The 20,387-nt window shown below is 44.5% G+C and overlaps 1 protein-coding gene across 1 annotated transcript in view; it reads left to right on the forward strand.

Moving 5' to 3' along the window:
* pde11a (phosphodiesterase 11a) overlaps positions 1-20,387 on the forward strand; it is a 165,578-nt gene that overhangs the window by 51,875 nt on the left and 93,316 nt on the right. Inside the window, exons 3-6 of the mRNA XM_055637901.1 lie at positions 9,134-9,223; positions 12,399-12,539; positions 13,014-13,078; positions 17,924-18,056. Coding sequence (XP_055493876.1) covers positions 9,134-9,223; positions 12,399-12,539; positions 13,014-13,078; positions 17,924-18,056 — 429 coding nt within the window. The remainder of the gene's footprint in view (positions 1-9,133; positions 9,224-12,398; positions 12,540-13,013; positions 13,079-17,923; positions 18,057-20,387) is intronic.

Below are 20,387 nucleotides of genomic sequence, written 5' to 3' on the forward strand. Positions count from 1 at the left end.
TTGCCTCTTCGTGCTGCTGCAGGGCGTCCAGCGGCACACTTCGCCGGAACCTGGAACCCCGGACGCACCTTCCCCTCGCCTCCTGCAGCCACCGCTCAGCCTCCATTCCCCTTGGTGCCTCCCGCAACCGACCTCAGTACCCCCAGAGCATCCTCGAGGCTACGGGAGGTGGGCCCACTGCCCACTTGCCGATCCTCCCCTCCTTCCGCCGACATCTTGAAATCGCCCCTTAGTTCAACGTCTGCCACTGTTGACACCCCTTCATCCTCACCAGTACCAGCATCGTTCATTGGTTCACTCACATGTAGTGCAGTTACCATCTTCTCCCATGCAAGCCTCTGCTCCTGCATGTTCATTCTGAATGCCGGCAAACATAAAGCACACGGTATTGGGGGTTCAGTATTGATGTGGATAGAGAACTGGATGGCAGACAGGCAGCAAAGAGTAGGAGTAAACAAGTCATTTTCAGAATGGCAGGCAGTGACTAGTGGGGTACCGCAAGGCTCAGTGCTGGGACTCCAGCTATTTACGATATATATTAATGATTTGGACGAGGGAATTGAATGCAACATCTCCAAATTTGCGGATGACACGAAGCAGAGGGACAGTGTTAGCTGTGAGGAGGATGCTAGGAGGCTGCAAGGTGACTTGGATACGCTGGGTGAGTGGGCAAATGCAGTATAACGTGGATAAATGTGAGGTTATCCACTTTGATGGCAAAAACAGGAAAGTAGACTATTATCTGAATGGTGGCCGATTAGGAAAAGGGGAGATGCAATGAGACCTGGGTGTCATGGTACACCAGTTATTGAAAGTAGGCATTCAGGTGCAGCAGGCAGTGAAGAAAGCAAATGGTATGTTAGCATTCATAGCAAAAGGATTTGAGTATAGGAGCAGGGAGGTTCTACTGCAGTTGTACAGCGTCTTGGTGAGACCACACCTGGAGTATTGCATACAGTTTTGGTCTCCTAATCTGAGGAAATACATTCTTGTCATAGAGCGAGTACAGAGAAGGTTCACCAGACTGATCCCTGGGATGTCAGGACTTTCATATGATGAAAGAGTTGTACTCGTTAGAATTTAGAAGATTGAGGGGGGATCTTATAGAAACTTACAAAATTCTTAAGGGGTTGGACTAGATGCAGGAAGACTGTTCCCGATGTTGGGGAAGTCCAGAACAAGGGGTCACAGTTCAAGGATAAGGTGAAAGTCTTTTAGGACCGAGATGAGAAAAAACATTTTTTACACAGAGAGTGGTGAATCTCTGGAACTCTCTGCCACAGAAGGTAGTTGAGGCCAGTTCATTGGTTATATTTAAGAGGGAGTTAGATGTGGCCCTTGTGGCTAAGGGGATCAGGGGATATGGAGAGAAGGCAGGTACGGGATACTGAGTTGGATAATCAGCCATGATCATATTGAATGGTGGTGCAGGCTCGAAGGGCCGAATGGCCTACTCCTGCACCTATTTTCTATGTTTCCATGTTTTTATGTAAGAAACCTTAGGCTGTAAAAATGCACAGATGTTTTTTTTCAGCAACATATAATATTCCAGTTACCCTGCTGAGTACTTCCGCCAGCACGCCAAGAGTTGCTTTAAAGCCTCTGTGATATTGAAGATATCATCTTGATCAGGAAACCCGAGAGCATTTTATCTGTTATGGACACAGATCTGACAACTGACAGCCCAATAATGGTAGCTTACTGAGAATTCCTTGTGCATATTAATTGACCAGTAGCTTTGACCTTGAAAGTACATTCAGCTGTGTGTAGGCATGGGACAGATTGAATCTGCTAAAGCACCAAGCACCTTGAATAAACCCATTGTGGCAGGCATTATGTGGCACCCACACAATTATTAAAGGTGACAAGGGTTATGGGGAGAAGGCAGGAGAATGGGGTTTAGAGAGAAAGTCAAGTCAAGTCAAGTTTATTTGTCACATACACATACGAGATGTGCAGTGAAATGAAAGTGGCAATGCTCGCGGACTTTTGTGCAAAAGACAAACAACAAAACAACCAAACAAATTATAAACACAATCATAACACACATATTCTTTTATATAATAAATAATGGGAGGAAAAACGTCCAGTAGAGTTAGTCCCTGGTGAGATAGGCGTTTACAGTCCGAATTGCCTCTGGGAAGAAACTCCTTCTCAACCTCTCCGTTCTCACCGCATGGCAACGGAGGCGTTTGCCTGACTGTAGCAGCTGGAACAGTCCGTTGCAGGGGTGGAAGGGATCTCCCATAATTTTATTTGCTCTGGAGTTGCACCTCCTGTTGTATAGTTCCTGCAAGGGGGCGAGTGAAGTTCCCATAGTGCGTTCGGCCGAACGCACTACTCTCTGCAGAGCCTTCTTGTCCTTGGCAGAGCAATTCCCAAACCAAATGGTAATGTTCCCGGACAAGATGCTTTCCACCGCCGCTGCGTAGAAGCACTGGAGGATCCTCGGAGACACTCTGAATTTCCTCAATTGCCTGAGGTGGTAAAGGCGCTGCCTTGCCTTACTCACGAGTGCTGAGGCGTGTGATGCCCATGTCATATCCTCAGAGATGTGGACTCCCAGATATTTAAAACAGTTCACCCTATCCACAGGATCCCCATTTATCCTCAATGGAGTGTACGTCCTCGGATGATGTGCCCTCCTAAAGTCCATGATCAGCTCCTTCGTTTTTTTGATGTTCAAGAGGAGGCTGTTATCCTGGCACCAGAGTGCTAGATCAGCCACCTCCTCCCGGTAGGCCTTCTCATCGTTGTCTGAGATCAGGCCCAAAGATAGATCAGCCATGTGGCGGCGTACTCTCCATGGGCCAAATGGCCTATCCTGCTCCTATGACTAATGCACATGAACTTTCTCCTAGAGCTTAGACCGCTGCCCCTCTTCTGCAGGGCATCTGCGTTAGCTGTTTATCCAATTTTTAAAAAATTACAGTCACATTTTGTATTACAAACACAATTTCAATAGCAACAGGGTTTACACTTCTCATTTCATTGGCGGTTTCAGTGGAATCACACGCTCTCAATGGGGTTACATTTCCGATGGGAAAACAAAAGCCTTAACATTTCTCCTCCTGCTCCCTTTACTGAAAATAGCTAACCTCATATTGATGCAAAATGTCATGTGTATATGAACAAGATCTTCAGCCACGCAGTGGGTGCTGCAGTGTAGCCTCATATTCAATGGTTCATTCAATGGTGCTTTATTGTCACGTGTGCCCTGCACAGTGAAATTATTTTTGCACAGACCACACATATTTTGGCGCCATTTACAAAATGTCCAAATCTGGCCTGTGTGCTCAATGTACTGGATCGGCACCTGATCGAGGTAAACAGGCTGGTGCAGGGCATCTTCTGTCGCCCTCAGCCAGCTCGGCCTGCGAACCCACGTCCCTCCCTTCGCCCGACTGCCTTTGTGTCCCGGGAGCCGACCTTGAAAGCACTGGAAGCAATACCCAGGCCCCTCTCCTACCAATCCTCACATCCGTCAGCGGAAACCTTCTCATCGGCTCTCTGGTCATCTGGCTCAACGGCTTATGAGCTCGCCGGTTTTTGCACTGTTCCAACCTGACCTCCCGGTGGCTCAGCACTTCAACTCCCCCTCCCATTCCCAATCCGACCTCTCTGTCCTGGGTCTCCTCCATTGCCAGAGTGAGCAATGCGTCCGGATGGCATTAACATTGACTTCTCCCAATTTTGCTAGCCCTTGCTGTCTCCTCCCCATCCTTAACCCTCTAGCTGTCTCCTCCCACCCTCCTATCCGCCCGCCCTCGGGCTCCTCCTCCTCCCCTTTTCCTTCCTTCTCACCCCCCACCCCCCATCAGTCTGAAGAAGGGTTTTGGCCCGAAACGTCGCCTATTTCCTTCGCTCCATAGATGCTGCTGCACCCGCTGAGGTTCTCCAGCAATTTTTTGTACCTTTGCACTGTTCCTAATGTTTGTCTATAAACCCACCTGACCATGTTACCACAACATCACAACCTCTTCAGATTAAATATGGAGCCTATTGTTGACATGATTGTTGCCAGGGCGGCACTGTGGCGCCACGGTAGTGTTGCTTTACAACATCTGAGACCAAGGTTCGATCCTGACTAAAGGTGCTGTTTGTATGGAGTTTGTATCTTCTCCCAGTGACTGTGAGTGCTTTCTCCGGATGCTCCGGCTTCCTCCCACACTCCAAAGACGTGCAGGTGTGTAGGTTATTTGGCTTCTAGTGTGTAGGATGGTGCTAGTATACGGGGGCGATTGCTGGTCAGCACAGACTTGGTGGGCTGAAGGGCCTATTTTTTTCAATCTCCAAAGTTTAAAGGATTGTGGATAGTGTAACTTTGTGGATCATTAAGCAGCGCCGTAGTTGGCAGAGAAGAAAACCTGTCTGTCTCACACACACTGCCCCATTCCACCCTGTTATTGTAGATACAGGTTGCCCCCGGCTTATGTACACCCGACTTATGTGCAGCCCATATGTACAAACGAGGGTTTGGGAGACCGGAAGGATGGATTTGTGCTGGGAACTGGGAGAAAGTTCTTGACTCATTGAATTTTGCCTCATCGAGTCCATTCTAGTCAACACCTCGATGTTCATTATGTGAATCCTCTTTAGAGATACACAGTCTGGGCCAGCAGGGTCTCGACTCGAAATGTCACCCATTCCTTCTCTCCAGAGATGCTACCTGTCCATTGAGTTATGCCAGCTTTTTGTGTCTATCTTCGGTTTAAATCAGCGTCTGCAGTTCCCTCTTACACAAAAGCATTTAAAATCTTGTGTGCGGTAAAAACGTTGGCAATGATATCATTACTAGCCTGAGATAGGCTCCAGCTAAATTTGTTTAATGCCAGCTTTATTGTTAAGAATGACAAAAAGAGATTTAAAATGCTTCTCCTGACTATCTTTTCAATTTCAAATAAAAAGGAACTGCAAATGGCAATTTATACCCTCTAGATTCAGAGCCAGATCCTTCCCAGCGGTTATCAGGCAACTAAATGCCACTCTCATCAGCTCGAGTGTGGTCCTGACCTCCCATCTACCTCATTGGAGGCCTTTAAACTATTTTTATCCAGACTTTATTGGACTTTACTTTGCACTAAATGTTGTTCCCTTTATCATTTATCTGTACACTATGGACGGCTTGATTGCTTTCACATCTTTTCTTTGACTGCAGAGCACGTGACAAAAAGCATTTCACTGTATCTCTGTGCACATGTCAATAAACTAAATTAAAACTAAAGATTGACACAGAGTGATAGTGTAACTCAGTAGGTCAGGCAGCATCTCAGAACATAGATTGGAGATGTTTGGTGTGCAGAATGGTCCCAACCTGGTTCACTTTGAATCAGGCAAAATTAATATATCTATGGCAAAATAACGCTCCTTTCTCCCATGTGTGTCTTAGTAGACCATGTTGCATTGTACAGATATTGTACATCTGTAGAAGGGTCTAGACACGAAACGTCACCCATTCCTTCTCTCCAGAGATGCTGCCTATCTCGCTGAGTTACTCCAGCTTTTTGTGTCTATCTTCGGTTTAAACCAACATCTGCAATTCCTTCCCACACATTGTACATCTCTACATTGGACAGAGATACATTTTCAACATCAATGAAGCAAAGAATTCCTGTCCTTGCACAGAAACGGAGAAAAATGTTGGCGATGATCATCCTGACAAAATAAAGGCAGAGGGATTTGGAGAAATTAAACCGGAGCAAAGCCACTTAGCTAAAACAAATCTAAACTGAACCTGTGGAGGATTATTCCAAATTTCAGGCCTATGAGGTGTCATTGAAGAGCTGCAGTCATTTCCTTTATGACTTCAATCCCATGCAAAAGCTTTTCTATTTCCTGGGTTTATAGGCAGGTTACCAGAATCAGTCATCTTTTACAAAAACCTCCTGCCATGGGAAACCACCACCCTGTATCAATTTTGTTAATCCCTTAGAGAATCTAATGGGCTGTTTTGTGCTGAGTTTTATTCCTGTTCTGAGTGGAACCAGTCACAAACAAAACAAAAGTTCCAGACTTGCGAAGTTTTGTGTGTGACCTCTATTGATGCACACATGCAGGCACGCACATATACACACACACATGCACACACGCAAGCATATACACACTCATGCATGCACATAAACACACACACACTCCCGCACACTTCCGCATGCAGGCATGCACATACACACACTCGTAGCCATGCACATACGCGCGCACGCGCACACACACACACACACACACACACACAAAACTATATGCTATATGCTACATGCTATATTTAAGAGGGAGTTAGATGTGGCCCTTGTGGCTAAGGGGATTAGGGGGTATGGAGAGAGAGGCAGGTATGGGATACTGAGTTGGATGATCAGCCATGATCATATTGAATGGCGGTGCAGGCTCGAAGGGCCGAATGGCCTACTCCTGCACCTAATTTCTATGTTTCTATGTTTAAAACCACCTCAAGCCTCAGTTACTATCCAGCCCATGGGGTTGGTCACAGAGATTGGCTTCTGCCCCGAGAAATAAGTTTAGTTTAAGTTTAATTTAAAGATACAGCGCGGAAACAGGCCCTTGGGCCCACTGAGCCCGCGCCAATCAGCGATCCCCGCACATTAACAATATCCTACAAACACTAAGGACAATTTTACACAAACAACAAGCCAATTAAAGCCAATTAACCTACAAACTTGTACGTCTTTGGAGTGTGAGAGGAAACCGAAGATCTCGGAGAAAACACACGAGGTTACGGGGAGAACGTACAAACTCCGTACAGAGAGCACCCGTAATCAGGATCGAATCTGGGTCTCCGGTATTGCAAGTGCTATCAGGCAGCAACACTACCGCTGCGCCACCGTGCCGCCCATGTGTGGGCTCCATTAACGTTGGAGGCAATTGAAGGTTGAAGGACCCTCAACTTTGTAAATTTTAGCGATTTCACCTATCATTCTTCCATACTTTTGAGAATATACTTGAAGTCTTTTCAACTTTTCATCTCATGACATTCTCATCATCTAGAAATCAACTTGGTGTATATTTGTTGCACTATCCTTCCTTGGGTAAGAGCACCAAAACTATCTACAGTATTCTGAATGTGGTCTTCCATAGGTTTTAAGTGATTCTATGAGGAATTCTTTATACGTATGACTGGAACACCTTTAAATAACTTATCATTTGAGTCATAGTCATAGAGTGATACAGCATGGAAACAGGCCCTTTGGCCTGTCTTGCCCACACCAGCCAACACGTCCCAGCTACACTAGTCCCACCTGCCCGCGTTTGTTCCATATCCCTCCAAACCTGTCCTATCCATGTACCTGTCTAACCGTTTCTTAAACGTGGGGATAGTGGCATCCCTAAATTTGGAGCTTAAATCCGCAATTAAACTAAAATTAATTTAAAAGTCAGAACTATTTTAATTTCCTTATCCAGAGAGTTTCACTGCAGTCTGTTCCTTGGTTTGGGCCAAGTCCTGGCAAGGATTCCACATGTTGTTAACATTTACCTACAGCAATGGGATGAAATAAAGCATTGAAGTTGGAGAGTATATCAATTATTAAAGAGCTCCTGGAAAGGGAAGGAATCAACCAGACAACTGGGGAGTTGGACCAGAACGACTGTATGTGTTCACTACTTGTCTTTCTTGCTCAAATTAAAGCTGGGATAAAGGCAAGAGACAAAATAAAATTAATGTCATGAATATATGATTAACTGCAGAAAAAAAATAATGCTCATTGTTACAAAACCAGTTGCTTTCAAAAGATAACAACTTTATCATTAATGTTAATGATGCTTTGTTTTCCATTCATTCGCCTTTCACTGGCTGAAGGCATACAAAAAGCAGAAGTAACTCAGTGAGTCAGGCAGCATCTCTGGAGAGAAGGAACAGGTGACGTTTTGGGTCGGGACCCTTGTTCAGCTGGTTCTTTGTTCACATAATATTAACAAGGCATCAAACCATTACTCTGCATGTGGTCAGACTAACAGTGCCTTTGATGTGCCACCATTGTACTCATAAGAGAAAACAGCAATCAACAGATATTAAAAACATTATATCCATGTCACTGTTATTCATCAGAAGTGACCTTGAGCACCTGCATTTCCAAATTATCAACCTGCTAACACTAATTTTAATTCTCCTACCTTAATGCCGAGCGTCAAGCATGATCACACAAATACATAAAACGCAGTCTAGTTATGTTTAGCAAGATATTCTTTGGTCACTCCTCTGAAGTATTGAATTATCATCTCCTCATCATCATTTGGGGTCAATAGAAACCTAGACCTCTAAAATATCATCTGCAGATGCTGGAAACACTGTCGCTCACTCAGATCTATTATCTCCATGTCTTATTCTCAAATTTGAATCATTTATTTCTCATTATTTAGGAATATTATTTAAAAAATCCAGGGAAAGCAATTTTATCTGCAGAAATATGTTGAGTATATAATTCCAGCATGTTCAGCATCACCCATGGGAGCACTGAAAGGGAATGGTGTATCCTATCCAAGATACAAGATACAAGATACAAGATACATTTATCCACGTACCTGTCTAAAATGTTTCTTAAATGTTGTGATAGTACCTGCCTCAACTGCCTCCTCCAGCCGTTTGTTCCATATACCTACCAACCTTTGTGTAAAAGGGATGCCCCTCAGTTTCATATTAAATCTTTCCCTCCTCACCTTAAACCTATGTCCTCTGGTTCTCGATTATCCTTCTCTGGGTAAAAGACTCTGTGCATTTACCCTATTTATTCCTCTCATGACCTTGCATGCAGGAGAGATTAGTTTATGAATGAATGAATGAATGATACTTTATTATCCCATGTGATATGTCACAATGAAATTCTTTTTCGCATGCCTGACACGAGTATGCAAAGAGTCACCACATATAGTGCGCTGACAAAGTTGCAAAGTGTTCAATGTATTGTCCCAACATTCTCAGTTTATGTTTGGCACATACATTGTGGGCTGAAGGGCCTGTTCCTGTATTGTACTGTTCTGTGTTCAATGAAATTGATGTAACAATTTTCAACTTAGAAATCACTGAACAATCTACCACTGTACTGAAAAAGTAACTTAAAATGATTGTTTTACAACCAATACTATGCCCTTGATAAACATAGTTTTTAAGGATTTATTTTCTTGCCAGTTGCTGGGGATGTACCTCCCATTCTGCGGCATTGCCATCTCAAATGCTCAACTGTTTGCCGCTTCCAGAAAGGAGTATGATAGGAGCCGGGTAAGTGACGTATCGCACAGAGTTACACTTCCTCCCCTTCCCACCCAGACTACAAAGCAGCACACTAGTGCCGGCAAACTCAAAATCAATTGCAACTGTAGTTACAATAATGATGAAGGGAAGTGTCAGGTGGTCAAACAACATTTGTGCAAAAAGAAACAATTCATGTTAGTAGTCGGCACGTGTAGCAGCAGTAGAGTTGCTGCCTTACGACCCCAGAGACCCGGTTTGATCCTGACTATGGGCGCTGTATGTATGGAGTTTGTACGTTCTCCCCGTGACCGCGTGGGTCTCCGGGTGCTCCAGTTTCCTCCCACACTCCAAAGACATACAGGTTTATAGGTTAATTGGCTTTGGTAAAACTTGTATATTGTCCCAAATGTGTAGGATAGTGCTAAAATATGGGATAATCACTGGTCAGCGTGGACTTGGTGGGCGGAAGGATCTACTTTCGCAGTGTATCTCTAAAGTCTAACGTCCGTTTCTGATGTAGGGTCCTGGGACAGAAGTGCCAACGGTTTCTCTTTCCACAGATACTGCCTGACCTGCTGAGATTTTCCAGTATTTTTTTACATTTATAGAGTTTCAGCATCTGCAGGTTTTTTCTTTACACAACCTGTGACAGATTAGAGACCCAATCTTTGCTTTTGATATGTTACTTTAAGGAAGTGCATGAATTGCCACTTTTACTCCTGCCTTCTTCTGGAGAATGCAAGAGAGAAATGGGGCAGCACAATTGGTGCCTCACATGTACAACCACCTGGATTCAATCATGGTCTCCGGTGCTGTCAGCAGAGTTTTCTATCCTCTTTGTGACTTGCAGTGTATACGGTTGAGGCCAAGACCCTTAAAAGCATCAATGTGCAGAGGGATATTGGTGTCCGGGTCCGTAACTCCCTGAAAATGGCAACAAAACTAGATAGAGGTAAAGAAGGCATATGGTATGCTTGCTCTCATAGGTTGGAGCATTGAGTATCAGAGTCAGGAAGTGATGATGAAGCTCTATAAGACTGGTTAGGTTGCATTTGGAGTATTGGATGCAGTACTGAACTTCCCGTTAAAGGAAAGATGCAGAGGCTTTAGAGAGGATGTATGAGAGGTTTGCCTGGATTAGATGATATTAGCTACAAGCGGATGTTGGACAGACTGAGATTGGAGGTTGAGAGGAGACCTGATAGAATGACATAAAATGATGAGAGGCAAAGGAAGTGCAGACAGTCAGAATCTTTTTCCAGGATGAAAAAGTCAAAGACTAGACAGCATAGCTTTTAGTTGAGAGAGGGAAAATTTAAAGGCGCTGTGCAGGGCAAGTATTTTTTACACAGAGGATGGTTGGTAGCTGGAACATGCTGCCAGGGGTGACAGGTATGATAGTGGCATTTAAGAGGCTTTTAGATAGGCAAATGGACATGCAGGAAATTGAGGGGTATGAATCATGTGCAGACAGAAGAGATTAGTTTATCTCGGCACCATGTTCGGCACTGACACTGTAGGCTGAAGGGCCCGTCCCTGTGCTGCGTTCAATGAAATCGCCAAAAGAGCATGGCAAGTAAATTCGGGGTTTCTCATTTGAACAGGACCCCTGCAATGCATTTTACACAGATTTAGGCAAACCCAGCAAAATCCAGGTCACTAAAAGTATGACATTTCCCTTAGTTGTCTATTCAGTCATACACATAGATTAGTTTCCTGATGAGAGGATAAGAGCTATAAATAGCACTCGGGAAGTTAGCGTGGCTGTTGGTGTATCCACCTTTTTCCTGATTCCTGTCCACACACTTCAGCGAAATCAATTATACCAATAAATGATTCACTCTTAAAACATCGTATTTATTGCTAATGTTTGTTCACTCGGCTATGAGTATTCTATTTATTTCAATCTTATCTTAAAACACTGACACGTGTAATTTGCACACAATATATCTCCATTCTTTCTATATTAAATCTGAGACAATTTATCTTCAGCAAGTTCATTTATTTGATGGGATGAGCTGCCTGGCAGGAGACAGGCAATAAATCAGATTGCGTCAGAAAATCACAGGATCTTCTTTTGGCCACATTTAGATGGATGCTGCAAGTTGATGGCATTTTTTTTTAGTTTCCTTATTGTGTGTTTTGCAGGAAATAGCAAAAAATTATATATACCACTTAGATTCGATTTCATGCACTCTGAACATCAGCAAGCAACTGAGGGAAGGCTCCTTTGAAGCATTTTAGGGGAACTCAGGTGCCAGCTTTAACACGGAGAAGACAAATGCAGGCACATTGACAGAGTAACACGAGATGCTAATGTGGTCTTGTGTGGCACTTCATAAATATTCATTCTAAACAACAAGGCAAAAAGAGAAGGTAGAAACAAAGAACTGCAGATGCTGGTATATAAGCAAAGATAGACACAGAGTGCTGCAGTAACTCAGCGGTTCAGGCAGCATCCCTGGAGGAAAAAGATGGCCGACGTTTCAGGTCGGGACGGTCTGAAGAAGGGTCCTGACCCGGAACATCACCCATCCTTTTTCTTCAGAGATGCTGCCTGACCCTCCGAGTTACTCCAGAACGTTGTGCCTATTCAAGGCAACAAAAAATAAGTATGATGTATTTACACCTCAGTTAGAGTTGATATTGATAAAGAATGCTCACACAAAAATAAATCAAAAATCAAAATTATGAATGAACAATCATCGCTGCTGTGTGAATGATATATTTTTCCTGTGTTAGGTGTATTCATCACTTCTCATACATTCACCTAGTCAAGTTAAAATGATGTACTCAACCCAGCAGTATAAATACTGTTTTTTTTTAATTCAAGTAACTCTTGACACTCCCCGTCCCTCCCCCACTCTAGTCATCATACTAATTTCACTGTCGTCCTGGTAAATGTAACTGTATGTATCACTCGTTATCACCTTCTCCAGAGCCAACAATAGACCAATAGACCAACAATAGACTCCTTTCCTTGATTACCGTTGCTGGCTTTGATTTGTCCTTTTGCATATCTTTCATTCATTTGTTCCATGTACCTTTTCACATCTCTCGGTTCCCTCTCCCCGACTCTCAGAGTGAAGAAGGGTTTCGACCCGAAAAAACGTCACCCATTCCTTTTCGCCAGAGATGCTGCCTGACCGCTGAGTTACACCAGCATTTTTGTGTCTATCTTCTGTGCTGTTGTCCCAACCAGGCTCTGCTGGAGGTAGTCAATGACCTGTTTGAAGAACAGACGGATTTGGAAAAGATTGTCAGAAAAATAATGCACCGAGCACAGACGTTGCTACAGTGTGAACGATGTTCGGTCCTGCTCCTTGAAGACATCGAGTCGCCGGTAAGTCAAGATAAACAAAATTCCTAAAAAGAGACCTTAAAATGCCAAAGCATTAGTCAAAACAAAATTTACTGAATCCACAGTGTTCTAATCATTCACTGTTGCATCTTGTATAAACTTTAGTACGGTTCTTAATTTCTTTCACAGTATACTCCACTATTATAGACTAACATGCCAAAATATTATTTTTAAGTTCGAAGTTTAGAGTCAGCATCTGAGCACTGTTGGTCCATAAATGCACAAATATCAGTTAATCATTTGATTTTATCTTCCTCTACTATGACATTTCACAAACCCTTTCCCTCTCACATACTTTAATATTTATTTTTACAATTTTTACTTTCAGTTTGACGATACAGCTTAAAACCATATCTATCAGTCCTGAAGTGACCATTCTACTAAATTGATTGATGTAAATGGAATACAGGCAGTGTCATGCTACGCATTATGTCTTTTCTCAATATTCTGTGGCAGGTGGTAAAGTTTACAAAATCCTTCGAGCTCCTGTCTCCTAAATGCAGTGCAGAATCGGAAAACAGGTAAGATCCACGCTATATTTGACAGGAGTGAGGAAGGCTTAAAATGTATTAATTATGAATAAATGGTTAGGATCCCTATCTGCCATCCAGATGCTGCCCGACCCGCTGGGTTACTCCAGCAATTTGCGTCTTTTTTTTTTCAAGAGAAACTAAATATGTTTTATGCATCAGGATGCATCCAACTGGCTGAGCATTTTCACCACTGGTGACTTGCATTGTATCTTTCCTTGACAACTTTATTTGAAACTGAGCATGCAAAAGTTTCTTAAACAGAGTCATGATTTCTGAATAATGGATATACAGAAACAATATGCACAACTGTTTCTTTGTTGCCAATCTACCCCTTTGTGCTAAATTGTTAGCAGCAATTGAATAAGCATATTAATGTGCTCTCTCTGCAGAATATGCAGGAAAATATCCGTTTTATTCTGCAGCTCATTGTATTATTTTTGCAATTGTATTTAGAATTCTTTAAAAAATCAATAAAGAATTACGTTTGTGCAACCTTAAACAAAACACATTCCTATTTAATTTTAAAGGTAGGCGCAAAGTGCTGGAGTAACTCAGAGGGTCTGGCAGCATCTCTGGAGAAAAAGGATGGGCGATGTTTCTGATCGTGACCCTTCTTCAGACTGTATTTGCAGTCCTAACCCGAAACGTCACCTATTCTTTTTCTCCAGAGATACTGCCTGACCCTTTGAGTTACTCCAGCACTTTGTGTCTATCTTTGATAAAAACCAGCATCTGCAGTTCCTTGTTTCTCCTATTTAATTTTACCTTTTCATGCATAATGCTTGAAGTGAAGTGCCTGGGTGTTTCTGGGTTGGCACCCCAGGGAGTGCCCAGGTTTTGAGCGTGCTGCTGCCATAGCAAGTGTGCTAAAGGAGGGTTGGTTAACTTCAGACCAGCAGCAAATGGGGCGCTGCACTGGCAGCAGCCTCTGCCTACAGCCTGTCTGTTACTTCTGTCTTTTTTATTATTTTTAGTTAGTCCAAAGTCTTGTGTTGGGGGAAACTTTTAACTTCTCTATGTGGGGGAGGGGGGCAGGGTAAGGGGGAAACCGTTTCTCAGTCTCTTCCTGGCAGGGACGCGACTATTTCTCCGAGTCGCGTCCTCGCCCCCCACCTCGCGGCCTACCAGCTGGATCGGAGCGGCCTTTCCTGCCGGGGACCGGGAACCGGACCAGGGCTGCTACAGCGGCGGCGCAGCGCTGGAGTCACCGCGGAGCGGGCGATGCCTACCTGGGTCGCCGTTTGGAGCTCCGGAGAGTTGGGCCGTTGCTCCAACATCGTGGAGCTCTGGTGCGGAGAGCTTCCAATGCGGGCGACGCTGAACGGCATCGTGGAGTCCTGGGGCGCCTTGCAGAGGGTCTCCAGCAGCAGTCTCCACCCGGTGCGGCCTACGGACATTGGAAGCTGCCGACGCCGGTAGGAGGGGGCTGACTCTGTGTCCACGCCGCTGAGGACGTCCTGCAGCCCCGACGTCGGACTAACAACACCCCGGCGTGCGGTCCTGAACATCGGGCCGCCCGTAGCGGCAACAGCGGAGGGCTTGGGGAGGCCCTGACCATGGGGAATAGTGGAGGAAGAAGACTGACTTTGGTGCCTTCCCACACAGTGGGGAACTTTGATTCTGCTGTGTGGGGATGTTTTGTGTCAAACCCTATAGTGTGTTGTGTCCTGTTGATTTTTATTGTATGGCTGTATGGAAATTCATTTCACTGTGCCATCAGGCACACGTGACAATTAAATCTATCTTGAATCTATCTTGAATCTTGAATCCAATGAAATCATAATGTGCAAGTTGCCTGGGGGAAGGCTTCTGGCTCTCTTACCACGACAACCTAGGGTTCTTATATCTCATTTGCTGCATTCGACAGTAAAATGCCACTCCTTCCGCACCAGACTGTCTTCATCTGATCCATGAGAAAACTACCAGATAAAGATCATAGGATCATCAAATCGATTTTCATCAGGTATACAGATATAAATGATTGAACTGATGTGCTACAATACTGAGACCTCCCACCTACCTCCTTGGAGGCCTTCGAACTATCTTTAATCAGACTTTATTTGACAGATGCAGGAAAAATGTTTTGCATGTTGGGGGCATCCAGAACCAGGGGTCACAGTTTGAGAATAAGGGGTAGGCCATTTAGGACTGAGATGAGGAAAAACCTTTTCAGCCAGAGAGTTGCGAATCTGTGGAATTCTCTGCTACGGAAGGTAGTGGAGGTCAATTCACTGGATGTTGTCAAAGTCAAAGTCAATTTTAATCGTCACATGCACATGTAGTGAAATTAATTTCTGGATCAAGAGAGAGCTAGATTTAGCTCTTAGGGCTATCGGAATCAAGGGATGTGGGGAGAAAGCAGGAACGGGGTACTGATTCTGGATGATCAGCCATGATCTTATTGAATGGCGTTGCTGGCTCGAAGGGCTGAATGGCCTCCTCTTGCACCTATTTTCTACATTTCAATGTTTCTATTATTTGGACTTGAGACTTTATAGAGATTAAGCATGGAAACAGGCCCTTCAGCCCACCGAGTCCGTGCCAACCAGCAATCACCCCGTACACTAACACTTTCCTACACACTAGGAAGCCAATTAATATACAAACCTGCACGTCTTTGGAGGGTGGCAGGAAATTTGAGCACCTAGTGAAAATCCATGCGATCACAGGGAGAACATACAAACTCTGTGCAGACAGCACCTGTGGTCAGGTTCAAACCCGTGTCTCTGGTGTGTTTGGGCAGCAACTGTATCACTGCACCACTGTGATGCCCCATTTCTTAAAGGAAGATTGTGTTTCTCCAAAATGGAGTTCCAGGAACTTAAAAAAATATGAGCAGACCATCTAATCAAGGTCAAGAGTCTCAGCTTCATGGCATTTTGCTTAATAGTTATTTTTTCATACTTTTTGAGCAAGTTTGCCTATAATTCTCATACCTGGCCACTCCCCTGTGCTGATAACTTTAATCTTAAATGCTGCACCAGGAGATTGCTAAAGATTAGCTGACAAGTTCGGATTTATGAATGTAATTATATGTGTGAAGGTCAATTCAGAATGAGACCATCAGCATTGCTTATTGGAATTATTAACGGCTTTTTTGCTGTAATCTCCATTGTTCAAATCAACCAATCTCATTAACATTTAACTTTAGCATTAACCCAGGTCATAGAAGTTGTAAAGACGCAGGGTGTATGATTGAAACCGAGCTGACTGCCATATATATCACAAAACTGCACTTAGGTGGCGCAGCAGTGGATCTGCTGCCTAAAAGCCCTGTCCCACAGTGCGAGTTCATTCCAAGAGCTCTCCCGTGTTTAAAAAAAATCAAACTCATGATAAGCACGGAGAATGAACGTAGCGGGTACGTCGGAGCTCGGGGATGTCTCTTAGCGGATCGTAACGCTAACGGCAGGTACTCGGGAAGACTCTCTAACAGCAGGTAAGCACGGGAAGACTCGTGAAGATTTTTCAACATGTTGAAAAATGTCCACGAGAGCCCCGAATACCGACGAGAGGCCATTACCGTGAATCTCCGAGTTTGCCCTGATTTGAACACTTGGAATGAACTCGTACCGTGGGACAGGGTTTTTACAACGCCAGAGACCAGGGTTTAAACCAGACTATGGGTGCTGTCTGTATGGAGTTTGTACGTTTTCTCTGTGACCGCGTGGGTTTTCACCGGGTACCAAAAGTGCAACGATTGTCGCGTAATGGTAGACTTCACCGCAGCAGTACACAAGGAGTCACCATGTTTCTTGCGCCAACAAAGTTTCAAAGTTCTTGAGAGTGCAGTCTTAACTTGGCTTTCAAGGCCCGTTGTCCAGGCAGCACCCGATCCTCCTCTATGTACACCACCATCTTAAAACCGGTCCCTTGTCCAGCGTCCTGACTCACTCCACCATCCCCACAGGTTCCCGGTCTTTGGGGTGGGAGCAGGAGACGAGCTCGAATGACCCCAGACGGGTTCCCGGTTCTGTGGCGGGCGAGCCAGGCCTGATGTCGGGGGTATGGCTGCTGCTCGCTAGGAGCTTATGCAGCCAGGAGTTTCTTACGGCGCCAGTGACATAGGTTCGATCCTGACCAAGGGTGCTTTCTGTACAGAGTTTGTGCGTTCTCCCTGTGACCGAATGGATGTTCTCCAGGTGCTCCAGTTTCCCCCCACACTCCAAAGACTTGTAGGTTTGTAGGTTAATTGGTTTCAGTAAAAACTGTAAATTGTCCCTACTGTATGGTGCTGTTGTATGGGGATCGCTGGTCAACATAGACTCAGTGGGCCGAAAATACTGTTTCCGCGATGTATCCCTGAACTAAACTAAACTAAAGGTGTCAGTCCTTGTCCTGCCCCTACTTCTCATCCAACTTTCTTCCCCCTCTGCCACAACAATGAGTCTGAAGAAAACTCCTGACCTGAAACATCACCCATTCCTTCTCTCCAGAGATGCTGCCTGTCCCGCTGAGTTACTCCAGCACTTGAAGGATCTCGACCCGAAACGGCACCCATTCCTTCTCTCCAGAGATGCTGCCTGTCCCGCTGAGTTACTCCAGCTTTTTGTGTCTATCTTCGGTTTAAACCAGTATCTGCAGTTCCTTCTTACACACCTTGGGTCTTGCAATCTTACTATTGTTGCTTCTTAATTCTTGCACCTTCTTTGATGATAGGTATCGAAGTGGGAAGTAGAAAATTCGTTGATACATGGTGTGATTTTGTTATGATTCAATTGTAAAGTCTGTCTGTCAGATCTGGTCAAGTGAACTGTACATAAGTTTAAATTAAGTATTGTGCAAATGACTAATATAGTGTTGAGTAATTATACCTTTTATGATCTTTAAAAGCTTAAAAGACAGCATAGAAAAATCATCATATTCAGATTGGCTGATTAACAACAGCATAGCTGAGCTTGTCGCTTCAACAGGTCTCCCGGTGAATATAAGCGATGCCTATCAAGATCCTCGCTTCGATGCTGAGGTGAGTAATTCATAAACGGGGTTTCAAATAACACAATGGTCCAGATTCTTGCCGTGCAACAAAGTGAGCTGCTTAACCACTGACCCTTTCCGTGCTGCCTGTCCCGCTGAGTTACTCCAGCACTTTGTGTCTTTCTTCGGTTTAAACCAGCATCTGCAGTTCCTTCCTACATAATGTTGGCAACATGCATTTCTAGGCCAGATAAAGCATAGCCTTAAGGGCCTGTCCCACTTGGCCGTCATTTACGCGACAGGCCGTTAGTGACGGTCGCGCTCGTCATCATGCGTCCGCACAGCCGTCTGGAGCGCGTGACATCATTTGGAGATAGACACAAAATGCAGGAGTAACTCAGCGGGACCGGCAGCATCGCTGGAGAGAAGGAATGGATAATGTTTCGGGTCGAGACTCTTCTTCAGTCTGAAGAAGGGTCTCGACCCAAAACGTCTCCCATTGCTTCTCTCCAGATATGCTGCTGGTCCTGCTGAGTTACTCCTGCATTTTGTGTCTATCTCCAATTGTCTTGGCCCAGCTCTGGGAGTAGAAGTGGGGGCGGATCCGGTTCCGCAACGGCCGTGAGCCCCAGGCCGAGCTCGGCGATCGCTTGCCTGCTTCTGCTGCTGTTGGAGGTGAGACGTTGCACCGTGCCAGGGTGTCCCACTTGGCCGTCATTTACACGACAGGCCAAGAACGAATGCCTGGAGTGCTGCGCGATACCGCGCGCAACTCCACAATCCTCCATGCCACTCCATACGCCCGTACCGCACTACCAACATGCTACCCACACGCTACCTACACGCTACCCACACGCTACCAGGTCACGTAAATGGTGCGCAAATGATGACCAAGTGGGACAGGCCCTTAACACATGGTAAAGCTGTCTGTTGTCCTAACAATGAACCTTAGCTTAGTGTGTAGGAAGGAATTGCAGATGCTGGTTTAAACCTAAAATAGACACAAAAAGCTGGAGTAACTCAACAGGACAAGTAGCTTCACTGGAGAGAAGGAATGGGTGACGTTTCGGGTCGAGACCCTTCTTCGGACTGGTTAGGGATAAGGAAAATGAGAGATGATGTAGAGAGATAAAGAACAATGAATGAAATATATGCAAAAAAGTAACGAAACAGGCCATTGTTAGCTGTTAGGTGAAAACATGAAGCTAGTGCGACGGGTGGGGGAGGGATAGAGAGAGAGAGGGAATACCGGGGCTACCTGAAGTTAGAGAAGTCAATATTCCAGTACTTACTGTAGCTTAATTCTGTGTAGAGCATCCCTATGCAGCCCAATATGGTTCTTCATCCCGTGCCCGCACCAGCCAATCTTTACTATCTGAGTGAGACTGCAAGTTGACTCTAGTTCTAAATTACTAGATTACTAAATTACAAGTTGACTCTAGTTCTAAATTATTCATCGTCCACTAGTAGCTAACTGAAATCCCCCAAATTAATTCTACGCACAATCTGTAGATCTGCAAGATGTTGCAAGAATGCAGAGAAGAGCTGGAAAGAGTGTAGAGAAGATTTATGAGGATGTTGCCAGGATTCAAAGGCCTGAGCTATATATATAGGGAAAGGTTGGGCAGGCTAGGACTTTATTCCTTGGAGTGCAGGAAGCTGAGGGCTGATCACATAGAGGTGTATAAGGTCATGAGGGGACTAGATAAGGTGAATGTGCAGAGTCTTTTACCCAGAGTAGCAGACTCAAGTACAAGAGGACATAGGTTTAAGGTGGGAGGGGAAAGATTTCATAAGAAACTGAGGGGCGCAACTTTTTCACACAGAGTGTTCGATATATGAAAGAGCTGGCAGAGGAGACAGGTAATATACAGCATTTAAAAGACATTTGAATAGGTACATGGATAGGAAACGTTTGGAGGGATATGGGCCAAATGTGGGCAGGTGGGACCAGGGTAGATGGGGCATCTAGGGCGAAAGGGCCTGTTTCCATGCTGTATGACTGTATGTCTCTATGACTTTATCTGGCAGAGCAAACTAATACATCAACTTAGGCTGCATTTCTGATAAAAAGAATCCTGTATTTCTACTGAACCTTGTATGACTTTAGCACATTCAAAAACGTTTATAGCCATTGGATTTGTAGTTTTTGAGGAATGGTTACCATTGCAATTTACTGAAACACCAGAGTCAATTTTACACTCTGCAGTCCCATAAGCTGTAATGAAATAATGACCAAATAATGTATTTTGAGATGTTTGTTGGATGTTAAACATTTTACAGGACACCAGGGAGATTTCCTAACTCTTCTTAGAACAAAGATCGAAAACAAAACACAGAGTCTGTAGATCTTGATGACACTGATTAAATCGACAATTTT

This window comes from Leucoraja erinacea, chromosome 7 (assembly GCF_028641065.1).
Source record: "Leucoraja erinacea ecotype New England chromosome 7, Leri_hhj_1, whole genome shotgun sequence".
Classification (NCBI taxonomy): domain Eukaryota; kingdom Metazoa; phylum Chordata; class Chondrichthyes; order Rajiformes; family Rajidae; genus Leucoraja; species Leucoraja erinaceus.